The sequence below is a fragment of the Macrobrachium nipponense genome, chromosome 10 (assembly GCF_015104395.2).
Source record: "Macrobrachium nipponense isolate FS-2020 chromosome 10, ASM1510439v2, whole genome shotgun sequence".
Taxonomy (NCBI): domain Eukaryota; kingdom Metazoa; phylum Arthropoda; class Malacostraca; order Decapoda; family Palaemonidae; genus Macrobrachium; species Macrobrachium nipponense.
Window position 1 is genome coordinate 74,991,711 of NC_087204.1, and position 17,502 is coordinate 75,009,212.

At 46.3% G+C, this 17,502-nt stretch overlaps 1 protein-coding gene across 1 annotated transcript in view; it reads left to right on the top strand.

Moving 5' to 3' along the window:
- Window positions 1-1,989: 1,989 nt before the first annotated feature.
- Window positions 1,990-17,502, top strand: part of LOC135223701 (hypoxanthine-guanine phosphoribosyltransferase-like) — a 47,394-nt gene continuing 31,881 nt past the window's right edge. The window contains exons 1-4 of the mRNA XM_064262422.1: window positions 1,990-2,417; window positions 13,391-13,497; window positions 14,898-15,084; window positions 15,494-15,707. Coding sequence (XP_064118492.1) covers window positions 2,400-2,417; window positions 13,391-13,497; window positions 14,898-15,084; window positions 15,494-15,707 — 526 coding nt within the window. The 5' untranslated portion in view covers window positions 1,990-2,399. The remainder of the gene's footprint in view (window positions 2,418-13,390; window positions 13,498-14,897; window positions 15,085-15,493; window positions 15,708-17,502) is intronic.

Here is a 17,502-nt window from a genome sequence, read left to right on the forward strand (position 1 = left end):
TTAATTGGCAGCACTGGTGAGAAGCAGTGTTGGAGGGAGAGATTGATTTGAGATAGGAGTTGGATTACACCAGAAGTCGGCACTTAGACCATTCATCTTCAACATCATGATGGATGCAATGACCAAGGATGTTAGAGAAGCAGTGCCATGGTGCATGTTATACGCAGATGACTTTGTGTTGTGTACAGAAAGGAGGGAGGATGGAGAGGTGGGGAGCAGCAAGAAGAGAGGAATGAGATAAGCAGATAAAAAAAAACGAATAATTGTGTTGCAGCATTACTGGGGATGGTGGAAATAGCATAAGATTGGGCGGAAGAAATAAACAGTACAGAAATTCAAGTACTTGGGGTCCATATTAAAGGATAGTGGAAGCATGGACCAAGAGGTGAGACATCGAATTTAGGCAGGGTGGAATAACTAACTGGAGGTCTGCATCAGGGGTCTTCTGTGACAAGAAGGTTCCTCTGGAATTGAAGGGAAAGTTTCATAGGACGGTGGTCAGACCAGCAATGTTATATGGAACAGAAACAGAAAGTATGAGGAAACAGAGAAGATGGATGTAGCAGAAATGAGAATGTTGAGATGGATGTCGGGAGTAACAAGGGAAGATAAAAATAAATGGGTATATAAGAGGATTGACAAAGGAAGTTGAAATATCAAAGAAAATACAGGAGGGAAAGCTTCGATGGTATGCACACCTGTTACGAAGAGTGGAACATCATGTTGGAAGACATACGATGGAAATGGAATTGCGGGGTACAAGGAAGAAGGGAAGACCATGAAAGAGACGGCGTGATTGTGTAGGGGAAGATATGTTATGGAAAAGTATTAACGAGAACGATGCACAGGACAGAAATCGATGGTAGACCACTTATTCATAACGGCGACCCCATATAAAAAAAGCCGGGAAGAAGAAGATTTAGAGTAAATTACATAATCTCTTGTGGATATGCTCCCGAAGCATTCATAGGATTGAGCTTGGTCGAGATTCATATCTGTGATGAATCCAGATAAATACTCATATCTAGGATGGATCCATATAAGGAGACATCTTGGATGGATCCGGAAAAGGATCCATATCTAAGATGGATCTATATCCAGAAGAATGTGGAGCTAGATCCTGATGCGCACATAGATGGATCAAGATGCATTCTGGCCAAATCTGACAGAAAGAGGAAGGTTAAGCATGAGGTTATTGAGTATTGACCCTAACATTAACGATGTGAAAGGGAGAGGACGGATAAGGCCCACCCACCCTAGAGAAGAAAGAGATGCCTAATTGGCATCATTGCAATTAAAGTCATTGCTATCCAAGCTTCATGGTCGTTTGTAAACATCAATCATGACACTTTCTGAGACATGCCAAATTGCTAATTATTTGAAATAATATTACGCCCCCGCCTTCTCTTGTCATAGATTGTTGCCAAGACTTTAATGTCAATCAACCCCCACCCCCCGTCTCTCTCTCTCTCTCTCTCTCTCTCTCTCGTGAGTCGTAGGTACAGTACCAATACATACTGAAGGGACGAACTGCCTTATTTAACTATGCATTACTTTCTCTCTCTCTCTCTCTCTCTCTCTCTCTCTCTCTCTCGTGACTCGTAGGTACAGTACCAATACATACTGACGAACTGCTTATTTATCTATGCATTACTTTACTTGGATAAGTTCAATTATTCAATTTTATTAACGATGTGTGTGAGAGAGAGAGAGAGAGAGAGAGAACCAATACATACTGACGAACTGCTTATTTATCTATGCATTACTTTACTTGGATAAGTTCAATTATTCAGTTTTATTAACCATGAGAGAGAGAGAGAGAGAGAGAGAGAGAGAGAGAGAGAGTAGAGAGAGAGAGAGAGAGAGAGAGAGATAGAGAGAGAGAGAGAGAGAGAGAGAGAAGAGAGAGAGAGAGATGAGAGAGAGAGAGAGAGAGAGAGAGAGAGAGAGAGAGAGAGTAGGATGTGGTCATCGCATAAGCTGCCTGGTTTTCATTATGCAAACATCTCACAAACGACGTATAATTAGCGAAAGAATGTTGTATTCTCGTGCATTGAAAGAGGCGGAGCCATGAGATTAAGCGCTGAGATAAGAGGCTACGGCGACTACACAGTTACAGAGTTACAGACTCGTTCCCGACCTTGGAGGTTGAACGGGTTTCTGTTGAATTTTGTCAAGATTCACGTGAACGGAGTGTGACCCGAACACTTTGCAACTAGAGGACCCCTGTTCTAGTCGTCCGTAGGGTAGTACGCAAGTCCATTATTCGCTGCTGTAACCTGCAACAGTATACCGGCACTAAAGAGGCTGAGTGACCTAGTTCTGTTGCTAAGTGACTTCTGTACATTGTACATTAGAGACAGACACCACCCCGTAGTCTGGACGAGAAATCGAGAATCATGGTCCCCTACATTGAGGTTCGTATAATGTAGCTATTATGAAGTCGAGTCTACGCATTACTATATACCTAGGTTACGTGTCTTACAAATTTTGTTTTGACAATTTGTCAACATCGCTGGGTTACCTCTATCACAGTACAACAGATATAAGAGTTAATTGCGAAATTCTAAACCCGGGAACTTCAAAAAATCATTTGGTAATCGACATCTGGAGTACTTGAGTAAAGCTTCCATAGGTCTGGGGTGCTGTAGGATAGGCAGGGTCACAAGGGTAACCGGGTAATCTGTAGTATTTGGATTACCTAGCCCCTTATGCGCTTGATATTTAACTTCGATTTCGCTTATTGTCTTTTATTAAATTAGAATTAATAAATAACCACTACCTACTCTAAAGTTGGAAACCAAGGTATTTTGGGTAGGGGAGAACAAAGAGTGAATTTGCTACTTATTAGGCTAGGTACTCCTATGTATGTAACCTAACCAAACAAGGCTATTGCATTCTACCTGGCTTGGGGGACGGGGATGGCAATCCTGGCCGCTAACCTTGGCCAATCTATGGTATTAGGTACCCCATATCTAAGTGAATTGGGGAGGGGGATTTGCCATTCTTTTGAGGACATTTAGGGTATTCTTAGTTTGTAATTTCCTATTGTGGTTTCCCATTATGTTTGGGCTTGTGTTGCAGTTTGTTAACGAAAAATTTGCCACCGAGATGCATGTCCATTAAATTTTCATGAAAACGTAGAATAAGATGCCTATGGCTCAAAATTCAGAATTTACCTATCCCTAACCAAAATACAAAATTTTCCAATGAAAGGACAGGTAAATCTAGGCTATTTATCCGCGGCAGCCTAGACTATGGCAGTTGCAGTTTTTCTATGCAGTTTTACCTACTGAACAAGAATTTTAAGTATATTTATTCGGACGACTGTAATTAACCCCCCAGGGGCCAGTATTAAACACGGCAAAATACATTGGACGGCCCCCAATCCCTAGTGGATGTCGTATCCACAGTTACGTTCCTTGCAGTCCGTGCGGACTGCTTCTGTAGAAATACCAAAGGACACATTTCTGATTACATTAGGTCAAAAGGATGTTTTAAACAAAATTGCAACAAAGAACTTTATTGCTAAAAGACATGGAAGTCATCGTATGAGACATACCTAGGTTATCATATCTGATGCACAGCAGTCATGATTAACAGGTGAAGTAAAAATACCACTTTACTGGTATAATAGAAGAATGGCTTAAATTTGACCTCTTACTTGGTACATCTAGCATTTACATTATGTCTAATTATAGGTTTAAAAGTAACATATAGCCTATCCTCTATAGAATGGGAAGTCGGGGAAGTGAGCGCCTCTTGACCAAGGCTACTGGCACTGCAGGGATAGGCAGAGAAAATATGTTATGACTAAAGCATTGTACCTAGTACTGAAAATTAACTTGTTCCGACACGGCATACAAACCTTCGGTCCTTTTACAATAGGAAGGTACTAGCGGCAGCTGGATAGGTCGTAAGCTTTCGAACAAGGGGTTCGGTAGTTAACTGCTTGTCCGACAGGCGCGCGCGCGCGACTGGGAGATAAACAAACCACTTTTGCTTTCGGCCTCACAGCGAGTGGACGTGTGTTCGACGCTCTCTGCCCCGCTTCTCGTCGTTTGCTTTCTTGAGATATGGTTGTGTTTGTGTATGAAAGAATTCATTGTAAGTACAATCATTTCTCTCTTTTCATAATATTGAAGTGTTTTGATTAATGATGGAATCTCCTCGCCTCGCTACCCCACGGAGACTATGCCCGGGTACCGAAGGGCGTAAATGCGGGAAGTTCCGCTCTTTCCTGGAGATAGACCTCATATTTTGTGTGCTCGGTGTCGGGGCGCGAATGCACCCGAGACCGAGCCATGTGATGTTTGCAATAATTGGTCGGAGGCGCAGTGGACTTTGTATGAGGGCAGGAAGAAGCGAAGGCCTGCAAAGGAGTCGTCGGAAAGCTCTCCCGCGACTCCTTTGGTGACGGACACTTCGTTTCTCTTTCCTGCCGCCCGCAACTCAACTTCCACGTATCGCGCCTTCCCCTTCGGGGGGGGTTTCTAGGTCCTTCTCCTCTCCTGACTTGTCGAGTGTGGAGGAGGGCGCTAGATACCCTGACGTCGAGTTGTACTCTGGTCCTCTATCCGTTCGTCTTCGCGCGAACGGGTAGAGGATCCCCCTAATCACCCGACTTTTGCCTCCTCAGGTGCGGTTGCCGCGAAGGATGACCTCGGACAGGTGTGGGCATCGTTGGGGCTGCAGGGCGTGCCGAGTGTCCAGGGGCTGCTCTACCATCTCGCTGGCTCCGTGGCGGTCACCCATGCTACGGTCACGACCACCACCACGACCCTTACCAACACCCGGCTACGCTTCACCTCCTCACCTGGTGTACACCCCGCACGCGGTCTCTGTGACACCCACTACAATCGGTGCAGGGGCCGGAGTCGCCGTAACCTCGGGGGAGTGTGATGCCGCCACCTGGGTTTGCCGTGCTGCCGCAGACCGGACTTCGTGTGCCACCCGAAGAGCTCGCCCCTGGGTGGAACCTCCCACCGGTACCTAGGATGTCTGTGCCGCTGGTCCGCCCATCTGGACCGCTTACACAGTCTGCCGTACCTGCCGTACCTGCCCAGCTGCTGTCCACGGACTGACGTTGACCACTGCTGCCGTTCCTGTACCTGCTCCTGCTGTCTCTTCTGCCGTTCCTGTGATGCCTGCACCTGCTGATGTTGTTCCTGTTCCTGGCGCCGCTGCTCCGATGCTGATCTGTTCGGACAGGTGCGTCCGGGCCCTGTTGCTTCGGCAACAGCAGCCCCGGCTCCGCTCTGGATGACAGATCTGACGTCGGTCTGAGGAGGTTGACGAAGAAGAAGAAGAAGAGGAGGAAGGTGTCGTCGTCGTCTTCATCGTCTTCTTCGTCGTCGTCGTCGTCTGCCGCCTCTTCCCCTTCTTCTTCTAAGGCTCCCCCGCCGCCAAGAAGAAGAAGGTCGCCTCCCCCCCCCCTAAGAAGTCTCCTTCGGGAACTTCTAAGGGCCCGTCTCGCTCTGGTGAGACGGGGGTTCTTCCGCTGGTCACCCTGCTCCTTCGGGGCAGGACCCGTCTCTTCTTCCGCAAGGAAGAAGACTACGGGGACCAGAGGAGTGCCGGCTAACACCGGCACTTCCTCACCTGCTGTCAGTGGTTCGGCCCACAGCAGCAGGGTCCGTCTCGGCCTCTCGTTCGCGAGAGGTACCGAGTGTTACGGTCGCCTAACAGCGCCGTACAGCCAAGAACCAGAACCTCTGAGTCCGCTCAGCGTCAGGTTCACGGCACGGAGCGGAAGACTGGTGACAGCCGCTCACGCGACTCTCACCAGACCAGCGCTCGCGCTCGCGGCGAGCAGCTGGCTACCCGGGCGGGGGGACGTGACGGTCCATGACCGGCCACGGGCTGAGGCTGGGAAGGGGTCCCCCCGTTCGCCGGCACCAGCCACGGCGGGGGTGGTACCAGCGAACTGACGCACCGTGAGGATACGCACCGATCTCACCGTGACAGTGGAGCTCGCCGGTCGCCTGACCGTCACTCTCACAGAGAGCGATCGGGTACGGCGACCAGCACCAGCTCTCTGACACACGAGACCGGGGCCGCTGTCTCGGTCCAGCCGTTCTCCACAGCGAGACGGCTCGACTAGGTCTGCAGCTCGATCGCCACCAGCGGGTTGGCGATCGCCTGCAGTCTTCCAAGCCCGCTGGTTCTGCCAGCGAGCGAGTAGGGAGCGTCAGGTCTGCCTCTCCCATACCTTCAACCTCCTCGGGTTACACCGGGAGGGGCGAGGTATTGAGGAGTGATCGTGAGGGGTGCGCCCTCAGGATCCCACCACGTCGTCGTACGTACCAGGCACGGTTTTCTCGGGCCAGCCAGGTCGTACGCACAGGTGCTTGGAGGAGACCGAGAGGGGTCTGTCGCTGTTCCTCCCCTTGAGGGAGGAGGGTCTCGGGAGATGCTCCTGTTTGAGGGACTGGACGGTCCGACTCCGCAGGACGCAGTCACTCCTGAGATCCAGAGGAACTTTGCCGAGGTTATTGCGCTGATTCGTCAGCACAACGACCTCGGGGAAGGATAAGCCGCTCCCACCATCCGAGCCCACGTCCCGGCTCGAGTCGTTCTGGGGCCCGAAGAGGGGGAACCCCAGACCGACGGTGGGTTTGCCGCGTTCTGAGCTTTGCGGACATCAGTGCTGGACCAGGTTGAATCGCTTGTCTCCGACAAGACGGTTCGCTCAAGTCTGGCAGGTCGAGCAAGCTGCTTCCACCTCCTCTGCTGCGACAGCGGCGTTTTTACGTGCATCCGAAGACCCGATGCCGCCCAAACAGGTGAACCCGGAGTTAGCCAGGCTGACTCCGGGTGTGTCTCTGCAGCAGCTCCTGTCCGGAGAAACCTGTGGTTCTCGCAGCAAGAGGCACTCGGCCTGGAATCTACCGCCATGGCAGCTTTCCAGGCCGTCTCCTGGCTAGATCTGTGGTCCCTCAACAGTATCTAAGGTCGCAGCCAACTCCGGGGGAATTTCCTCTCCCCGAAGATGACTCGGCCTTCAGGAGACTTTGCCAGTCTGGAGGAAGAGCCATCTCCTTCCTTGCCCACCAGACGGTGAACCTGTGGGCCAACCTGGTTCTCCGACGAAGGGACGCTGTCCTTACTCGGGTTTCCAGGGCGGCCGGGCGTGAAGCGGCGTTGGGACTTCGCAACGGACCTTTACGGAGTTCCACGTCTCTCTTCCCAGGAGAGATGGTGGACGCTGCGGTGGACAGATGGCGCACTGACGACAGTGACGTCTGGTTCACCAGGCAGTCTCGAAGGCTTCTGGGCAGCCTGGGACTGCGGCCAAGTTCTAAGAGCTCGGCTAGCGCTTCCTCGGTGGCTTAAGACGGTAGCTGCGTCGAAGCCCCGGGGAAAGACTGTCTTCATTCGACTTCTACCAAGGGGAGCCGTAACCAGCCCTCCTCCCAGCCCTCCTCCTCCCGTGGGAGGCTGCTGGGAAGAAGTCGAAGAAAGGGGGGAAACGCTAGGGACGGCGTTCCCCCTCACCTGCTGCCGGAAGTGGGGGGGGTGCCTGGCCAGCCATTGGGCAACTTGGCAGCGCTACGGCGCCGAGACTGGATTGTAGATGTCCTCGGGAGGGATATCTATTACCCTTCGAATCTCGGCACCCCCCCCCTCATCTCCAACCCGGTCCAACAGCAGTCGTACGTTCCAGGGTCATCGAAGGACGTAGCATTGAGACAGGAGATCAAGACCATGCTGGCAAGAGAGCTGTAGAAATCGTCACGGATCAGTCACCGGGCTTTTACAAAGTCCGACTCTTCCTGGTGGAAAAGTCTACGGAGGCTGGCGCCCCGGTGATAGATCTCTCTCCCTGAACCGGTTTGTTTCCGCCAGACCCGGTTCACGATGGAGACGGCACGCTCAGTGCTCGACTCCATCAGGGAGAACGATTTCATGCTTTCAGTGGACTTGAAGGATGCGTATTTCCAAATACCCATTCATCAGTCCTCCAGAAAGTACCTCCGCTTCATCCTCGACGGGACTGTGTACCAGTTCAGGGCACTTTGCTTCGGTCTCTCAACCGCCCCACAGGTGTTCACGCGAGTGTTCACTCTGGTGTCTGCTTGGGCCCATTCGCACGGGATACGTCTGATGAGGTATCTCGACGATTGGTTAGTCCTGGCGAGCTTCCGCTCGCAGTTGCTACAGGACAGGGATCGACTGCTCGAGTTCTTTCGCGATCTGGGATCGTTGTGAACTTCGAAAAGTCCGATCTCGAGCCAAGCAGAGGATGAAGTACCTGGGCATGCTGATCGACACGGTAGCAGGGCGAGTCTTCCCCGCAGACTCGCGGATCAGCAGATTCAGGGAGGCAGCCAACCAGTTCCTGTCTCGGCAGGAACATGGTAGCTCAAGCGATGGCAAGTCGTGATCGGACACCTGTCGTCACTCGAGAAGTTAGTCCCTCACGGCGTCTTCACCCTGCGGTCTCTTCAGTGGAGACTAAAGGAGAGTTGGTCACAGGCGACGGATCCCCCAGCTTTCTTTCCAGTGTCACTGACACAGGAGGTGAGGCAGGACCTAGCCTGGTGGCTGGACGACAGGAACCTCTTAAGAGGAGTGCCTCTGCGCACTCCCCCCCCCGGACATGCAGCTGTTCTCAGACGCATCGACCGAGGGATGGGGCGCACACCTGGAGGAGTTGCTGACTTCAGGAGGTGTGGGACGAGAACGACAAGCACCTTCACATCAATGTACTGGAACTCAAGGCAGCGTTCCTCGCTCTCCAAGAGTTCCAGGACCGCTTGATGGGACACTCAGTGGTGTTGATGTGCGACAACACCACGGTGGTGGCCTACGTCAACAAACAGGGGGGCCTAGTGTCTCTCCCGTTGTACCAGTTGACTCGGCAGGTGCACGAGTGGGCCGTAGGCACACTCAATAGAGCTGTCGGCACGCTACATTCCAGGGAAGAGGAAGTTTAGTAGCAGACACGCTCAGCCGTCGGGATCAGGTGATAGGGACCGAATGGTCTCTACACCCAGGACGTGGCGGAAAGGCTCTTCGACCTGTGGGGGCGACCAGTCGTGGATCTGTTCGCCACCCGGCACAACAGGAAGCTCCAGGTGTTCTTCTCGGCCGTGCCGGACCCTGGGCAGCTGCAGAGGACGCTCTTCAACACCCGTGGGACAACCTCTTCGTCTATGCCTTTCCCCCGTTCAGCCTGATTCGCAAGGTGATCAGTCGAGCACTGGTCACCCGAATCTCAGGATGATCCTGGTGGCTCCCAAATGCCACAGGCCATTTGGTATCCGGACCTGCTGGCTCTTCTCGAGGAGAACGAGAGAGATTCCCCCTTGGCACAACCTTCTCGCCCAGCCACACGTCGAGCGGTACCACCGAGCAGTCCAGTCCCTACGTCTTCTTACGGCTGGCTGTTATCCACCATCTCTTGCGAACGAGAGGCTTTTCTCGTAGCGCAGCAACAGAGATGGCTGGAAACGTCCGTCAGTCCTCTGCAGCGGTGTACCAGGGAAGTGGGCCATCTTCTGTGGTTGGTGTCGTAGATGGGGTCTATCTCCTCTCAGAGCCACTCTTCAGCAGGTAGCGGATTTCCTCGTTTTTCTTCACCGAGAGAAGCTCCCTCTCAGTCCCCACAGTCAAAGGATACAGAGCCGCCTTGGCGCTCGTCCTGAAAACTGAGGGGATTGGACATCTCGAACTCGTTCGCAGATCTCCTTGCTTATGAGGAGCCTTCGAAAGGTCTTTGCCCACCCAGGGAACTCAGGCCCCCCAGGCCCCCTGCGTGGGATGTGACTCTCGTACTTAGGAGTCCTGACTCGAACGCCGTTCAGAGCCACTCCGAGAGTCTGTCAGACAGGGATCTGACCCTCAAGACCCTCTTCTTGCTGGCCCTGGCATCGGCGAAGAGAGTAGGGGAACTTCATGGTCTTTCCTATGATGTACGACACTCCAGGGGATGGGGATCCTGGACGCTCGATTTCGTCCCGAACTTCGTTGCGAAGACTCAGAAACCGTCGATCCCTGACGACAGGTTCGAGTCATTCACGATTCCCTCCCTAATGGACTTCACCGATAATGATGCGGATGAGATGCTGCTTTGTCCTGTGGGCGCTACGGCGCTATCTGAAGAGAACTCGACACCTCAGGGCTGGGCTGAGTGTCGACGCCTCTTCGTTAGCACCGGGGTCACCAAGAAAGAAGTTATCCAAGAACACTCTTTCATTCTGGCTGCGTGAGGTCATCAGGAGGGCGTATGAAGCTGATGGTAGTGACGACATCCGTACGTCCCGTCCGAGAGCTCACGAAGTCAGAAGTATTGGCCCCTCGTTGGCGTTTCGTAAGAACTTCTCCGTGGCGCAGGTCCTGAAGGCAGGGGTCTGGTCTAACCAGACTACCTTCCTTTACGTCCTTCTATACCTCGGGATATTGCCCACAGGTCCTTGGATACCTTTTCCTTGGGTACCCGTGGTGGCTGCTCAACAAGTTGTGTAGCTAACCCAGACCCTCGCAGGCTGAAACAGCATCGAGTCCTGGTGTGACTGTGTGGATGGATGTGTGAATGAGTGAGTGACTGGCTCCCTCTTCCCGTCTTTTCCTCCTCCTCTACCTGTGGGCAGAGGGCCACGGTCGTCACTACGCTGGATGAGGACGAGATGCAGGTGAGCTATATGACAGAGCCCCATCCTATCCCTTTCACTAGGGATAGGAGCAGAATATCCACCACTTCCTTCTACAAGGGGGGGAAGTGGATGCCTACAAGAGTCAAACCCATGACTTTATATTTGCTCCTGTACAGGAACAATTTCTTACATTGCTGGTACGAAGAGATACGCTTGCCTTCTCTCTTTAGTACTCGGTCCGAGGTCCTGACCATTGATCCTGCGGTTCACACCCCGATCAATCGGACAGAGGCTTGGATCCCTCCCTCGCTCTTTCGACCAGGGAGGCTTCCAAGGTTGGGCGAACACCAGTCTGTTCACAAAAGACTCAGATTCCTCCCACCAAGAAGTGAGTCTTCCTATTGTAAAAGGACCGAAGGTTTGTATGCCGTGTCGGAACAAATGACAATTTGTCCAAAATTGCATTTTTCCTAACTATACAAACCTGAGGTCCTTTTACACATAGCCCCACCTCATGCCACCCCTCACTCTGCAGTTTTTGCTTGGGCCAAAAGCAAAAGTGATTTGTTTATCTCCCAGTCGCGCGCGCGCGCCTGTCGGACAAGCAGTTAACTACCGAACCCCTTGTTCGAAAGCTTACGACCTATCCAGCTGCCGCTAGTACCTTCCTATTGTAAAAGGACCTCAGGTTTGTATAGTTAGGAAAAATGCAATTTTGGACAAATTGTCATTTTGGGTTACAAAAACCAGTACTTATGGAAAGATGACTGGTAGAAGATGATTGTCTTGAAGCTGTCTGGACAGATTAGCTTAGTTGTAAATAGGTACTGTATGCACTGTATATTTTATTTTATTTTCAGCATTCATTTCTTGTGAACTGCTTATTATTAAAACTAACCTAAGCTACCTAAAGGTTAGAAGTCTGATGACTATTTATACCAGCCACAAAAGTATATCTTAGTTTAACCAGATCAATGAACTGGTTAACAGCTCACCTAGGGCTGGCCTCTTGTTGATGAGTAACCAATTGGTTACTCATCAACAAGACCTACAGCTTATTGTGGGATCCGAACCACATCAAGAAATTAATTTCTATCGCCAGAAATTAATTCTCCTGATTCCTTGTTGGCAGAGCTGCGAATCGACCCCCGGACCCTTAGATCGGTAGTTGAGCATGTAACTGACTTGTCCAACGAGGAACTTATTTACCTGTTAGGTTTATCTGTGTAAACTTTACTAAGGCTTCCCATTGAAGTTCGTGTTTTGACAAAGCTAGTTTATGACATCAGTGAAGCACACTAGGTTATGACACCAGTATTTTAATTTTTAACCTAGTACAGTACCCTCAATAAATCTGTTTATTAAAATCAAATACAATGAAAAATATTACTGTTTGAGAAATTTGCTAAATGATAGTATTCTGAGAGAGAGGAAGTTTTTGAAAGATGAGTTATCCATCAAAAGAGTTATCCAGTGTTTAAAAACCTGATGGAGGCCTTAAGTCTGAGATGGTTTGAGGATGTGTTGAGAGGTAAGAAGGACAGTCTGTCAGAAAAATAGTAGATAAGGACCATGATTAAGATTAGTAGCGAGGCACAGAAATCACCATGGAGAAAGAGCATATACAACTTAGAACAGGTTTGATGACTGAATGCAAGCACTGGGTACAGGTTGTTATTCAAAGGACTAATGGAGAGCACTTTCAAAAATGGTAGTATGTACATCTAATGAATGAAACTCTAACAAAGGTAATTTTTGGCAGAGAATAGATGTCTTGATGTTTTAAATAAGTGTCAGTCAAGGGAGCTGAGCTAGAATGGCTATTTAACAGACAATTTGAGTACTATAAAATTATTTGTGTTTTGAGTCTAGAAAACTGACCAGCCCAGATAAATAATAGCAGCATTTGAACAATCACCACGAGACAAAACAGGTTCTGCCATAATTGGACTGGGAAGGCATGCAGAACAGAATGAAAGGAGATGGTGAAAAGGATTATGAAGTGGTTAATAATGATATCAAGACTAGCTAAGGCTTATGAATTTAGAAGCGCCTCAGTGGCGTGGTTGGTATGGTATTGGCGTCCCACCTCCATGGTTGCGGGTTCGATTCTCGGCCATTCCATTGTGGAGTGAGAGATGTGTATTTCTGGTGATAGAAGTTCACTCTCGACATGGTTCGGAAGTCACATAAAGCCGTTGGTCCCTTTGCTGAATAACCACTGGTTCCATGCAACGTAAAAGCACTATACAAACAAACAAACAATCAATGAATTTAGATACCTTGAAAGGAATTTGAAGAGTGAAATTTCAAGTACTTCTCAATGGTTTACATTTTGACAAAGTTTCATGACAAAACTTATCATTTTCTGTAGTAGCCAGAAAATTCAGGGCAATTGAGACTCAGCAGCTTAACATCAGAGCACAGGATCAAGTACTAATAAAGAAATTGTTTATGGTTTTTTCTGACAGTTAATGGATAACTTTTAGCATTTAGTCTTTTAAGGTGAAAATTCCTTCTATCGTAGCTGTTATTTCCATTGTCCCTAAATTATGGCAGTCCTTTAAAGAACTGTGTACGTATATGTTTTGACAAAATTTAATCATTGTTTTCTTGTGAATGATTTGCTTATAGTACTGTATGTACTGTATTTTGAAATTGAGTATTAACCATGCTTCATATTTCAGTTTTAAATTGCCTATTTGTTTTATTAAGAAAGAAATATAAATGAAGTCCTGTAAATTATGTTTTTTGCATGCATATATACTGTAGTAATTATTGCAATTTTTCAGATATCTGATAATTACATTGGATATGCCCTATCCAATTTTTGTGTCCCAAAACATTATGAAGAGGACCTTGAAAACATACTCATACCCTCTGGTATTATTCAAGACAGGTTAGTTTTGTAAATTTACCTACATACAGTAATACTTTGGGTTACGAACCGATTAGTATACGAATTTTTTAACTTACGAAGTGACGACCTCATTCTGGAATACGAATTTCGCTTGGAATACGAATGCGCGAATTTCCATCATGGGAGGCCGCCTGATTTGTTTACTCGTATGCGCATCGATGAGCGTGGGATCTGCGAACGCATTTTTTCGGCCAAAACTTAACGCCTGCTTTGTTTACATCGGATGAGCGTGGATCTGCGAACGCATTTTTTTTCGGCCAAAACTTAACGAGGGTCACGTGACTTCCTCCTACGCATCCATTGACCCGTTTTTAAAACCATAACTCTTTCAATATCTCGCTGGCGGTAAGATTGAACGCATCTGTCCGTGATACGCTCTCAAATTTGCTTAGTGATTTGCGCACGTGTTGTGTTTCCGTAATAGTGCTTATACATTACTATTACCCAAATACTAAAGACAATGGCTCCCAAGATGACGAAGGCAAGCAGCAAGAAGGAAAGCATAAGAAAGAAGGAGATGATTACAGTCGAAATGAAGAAGGAAATTATCCAAATGCATGATAAAGGCGAGGTCCCGTGAAAGACATTGCAGCATTCTTCAAGCGGATCGCAATCACGATCTGCACTATTTTGAAGAAAAAGGAAGAAATTAAAGCCAGTAAAGCATCAAAAGGTGTCACAGTATTGACGAAACAACGGCCTTATATTCTCGACGATGTAGAAAATTTGCTCATAGAAAAATATTTTTTCAAAATTGTGAAAGACAACATAGTGTTGCGTAAGCGTAAAATTAGTGATCATAGTGAACGGTGCTCTCTAGAGAAAGAACCAGAAAGTCTTCCAGAAGTGTTCACGGAGGGAGATTTCCCCCCCAAGCCCTAACCCTCTCCTCCTCACCCTTCCCCTCCTCCCGTCTCCGTCAAGCCAGCAGCCACACTCGCCAAAGGTAAAGTTCAGGTTTTACTGTGCATGCATATTAAATCTAGTGTTTATATTTAATTTCATTCTTCAATTTTATAATTTTATGTAATTCCTACACGAATTTTCAACCTTAGTGAACAAAAATAAATGGAAAAATATGAATTGAAATGGTTATTCATGGTCGGGTGGAACGCATTATTTGCTTTTTATAACATTCTTATGGGAAAATCCATTTGGGTTACGAATTTTTTAGGTTACGAAGCAGGTTCTGGAACGGATTAAATTCGTAACCCAAGGTATTACTGTATATTGAAATAGAATCTTGAAATTTCTAGTTTAAAAACTTTGCTGCACATCAGTTCTTGTTGAAATATTTGAGGGCCAAATTATCAAACTTATCTTGGTAACTGAATAAGAATTATTTTCCTGGTTTTTCAGCAAAGTTTATTTTTCGACAGAATTGAAAGACTAGCTCGTGATATTTTCCAAGATGTTAAAGATGAGCCTTTGACAACTGTTTGTGTTCTGAAGGGTGGCTATCGTTTCTGTACCGACCTTTTGGATAAAATCACAACCCTAAATCGTTATCATGGATCTGTTTCTGTGCCAGTAAATGTGGATTTCATCAGGCTGAAAAGCTATGAGGTAAGTTATTTTTTTTTGGAAAATATACTTTAATTCGTAAAGAAATCTTGTAGTAAAGAGATCTCCCCACCAGCCAGTGTAGCAGTAAAAAGTTAATAGCAGATACTATGCTAAAAATTCCAATACTCACCACTTAGTTAATTTTGGAGTTTAGAGCAATTTTTTAATTATGTCTTCCATTATGAATATTTGTTGACATTTAGGCTTACAGTTGTCAGTGGGGTTTCTTTTCACATGATTTTATAACTGCCGCATGATATGTATAGCTGAGTGATTTTTGTTTTTAATTACATTTCTTTTTATGTATCATTATGTGATGTTTTAAGTACTGTACAGTATGCAGTGTTAGAATATGTAAAAATATGTAAAGCTGCATTTTATGAAAAGCTTTATCTCAATTTATTCACAGAATGAATCATCTACTGGTGATATCCAAGTCATAGGTGGGGATAACTTGAAAGGACTCAAAGGTCAAAATGTTTTGGTAGTTGAAGACATTATAGATACTGGCCGAACGATGGAAAAGTTGTTATCCATACTAAAAGAAAATGAACCAAAAACTATCAGAGTTGCTTCCTTACTTGTCAAAAGGCGTCCAGGTTCAACAGGATACAGGCCTGATTGTAAGTATAATTGTAGTTCGTTGGTATTAAAGGGAACATCAGAGTTGTTCTTTGCTGAAAGGGATATTTTCTTTGCTACTTCTGTCAAACTTGACAGTCTAAATGGTGATTCAGTGAGTTCCACAGATGCTTTTACAAAATTTTGTGTATACACAACATTTAGTGTCGGTTATATGTTTTCATAGTAAACTTGCAGTTTCTCCCTCCTGCTTGCAGTTTCTCCCTCCTGGAGTATTTAATTTCTGCAATGTTCTAAAGGCAATGGAGATAACATTGATGCAGCTAAAGAAGCAGTCAGCTTACTGAGCAATCTCATGTACTGTACTGTAGATGTACTAGAAAGTAGCTAACTTTTTCAAAACTATTTTGAATAAATGACAAAGTAAATGAGAGAGCCAGTCTGATAGTTACAAATTAGATGTGATCAATCCCTATAAACTGTAATCACCACTGGCCATCGTAATTAAAAAGAAGTCACCAATCAGAAATGCTCAAAATTTTTGTTAAAAATAGACCACAGCCAAGTTAATACATGGATATTTAATGACATTTTACACTCCCAGTTGTCACGGGTAATGTATAATCCTTGCTGTAGGACTTGACGCTTTCTGAAATGTACTCTTTATTAAGGACATATACCCTTCACTTCAAAAATAAAACTCTTCAGCTGCTTTGTATAAACACTAGATGTATTTCTTTAACTGTAAAGTACTTGAAAAAATGGTCAGTGCAAAACTCGCATGATTTTTTTTGCAAGGTTCAAAATTAAAATTCTATCGTAGTCTGGGTCTTAAAATATCAAAGTTAGAATAATTAACATACTTAGAAGACTATGTTTCTATGGCTGTGAAAGTAGAATGACAACTATGGCTGTATTCTTTGATGTTAAAATGATATTTACAGTACAGTAGTACCTTGAGATACGAAAGGCTCTACTTACGAAAAACTCGAGATACGAAATACATACGAAAAGTTTTCAAGATACGAAAGGTTGTTGCTGTAAAGTCCCGAGACTCGCCCGGACCACGAGAACAATTTTAAAACTCCCGCGCCGCCAACTGAGTAAACTTGCCACCATCCTCCCACTCTCCCATTGGTTCCTGATGCTAGTCACCCCATAAGGTCCTGCTCTCCTATTGGTCAGCATCTACCCCTTGTGCTTTAAGTATTCTATTGGTAAAAGGATGCTGTAAATTGAAAAACATTCATGCAATAAATTTAATAAAAAATAAAAAACATTAGGTAAAGATAGAATAGAAATGAATGGTTATTATACTGTTTGGTAGTTTCAGTAGTTGAATAGAGATAATGAAAATTTATGGCTTACTGTGTAAAGTGATTGCTTGTCAATCGTTCGATACTCGTAAGTGCTGGATGTAAACAGACGTTTGGAAGCTTTTTTTTTTTTTTTTTATTATAGTTAATGGTTACTTAATAATTATTTGAAATGAGTACATGCAATACATTAAATAAAAAAATTGTGAATTAGATATCATAAAATATAAAATAAATCAGACTGCCAACAAATACGTATTTTTTAGAATTCTTCTTCTGTTTTATTATTACGTTACGTATACGTATGTTTCATTATAGTTGTCAGTAACTCGGTATCTCCATTAGGTAAAGATAGAATAAAGAATAGAAATGAATGGTTATTATACTGTTTGGTAGTTTCATTAGTTGAAGAGAGATACTAATGACAATTTATGGCTTACTGTGTGCTAGGAAAAATGATTGCTTGGCGCTCGTTCGATACTCGTAAGACGGGTAAGAGCTGAATGTAAACAATCTATTG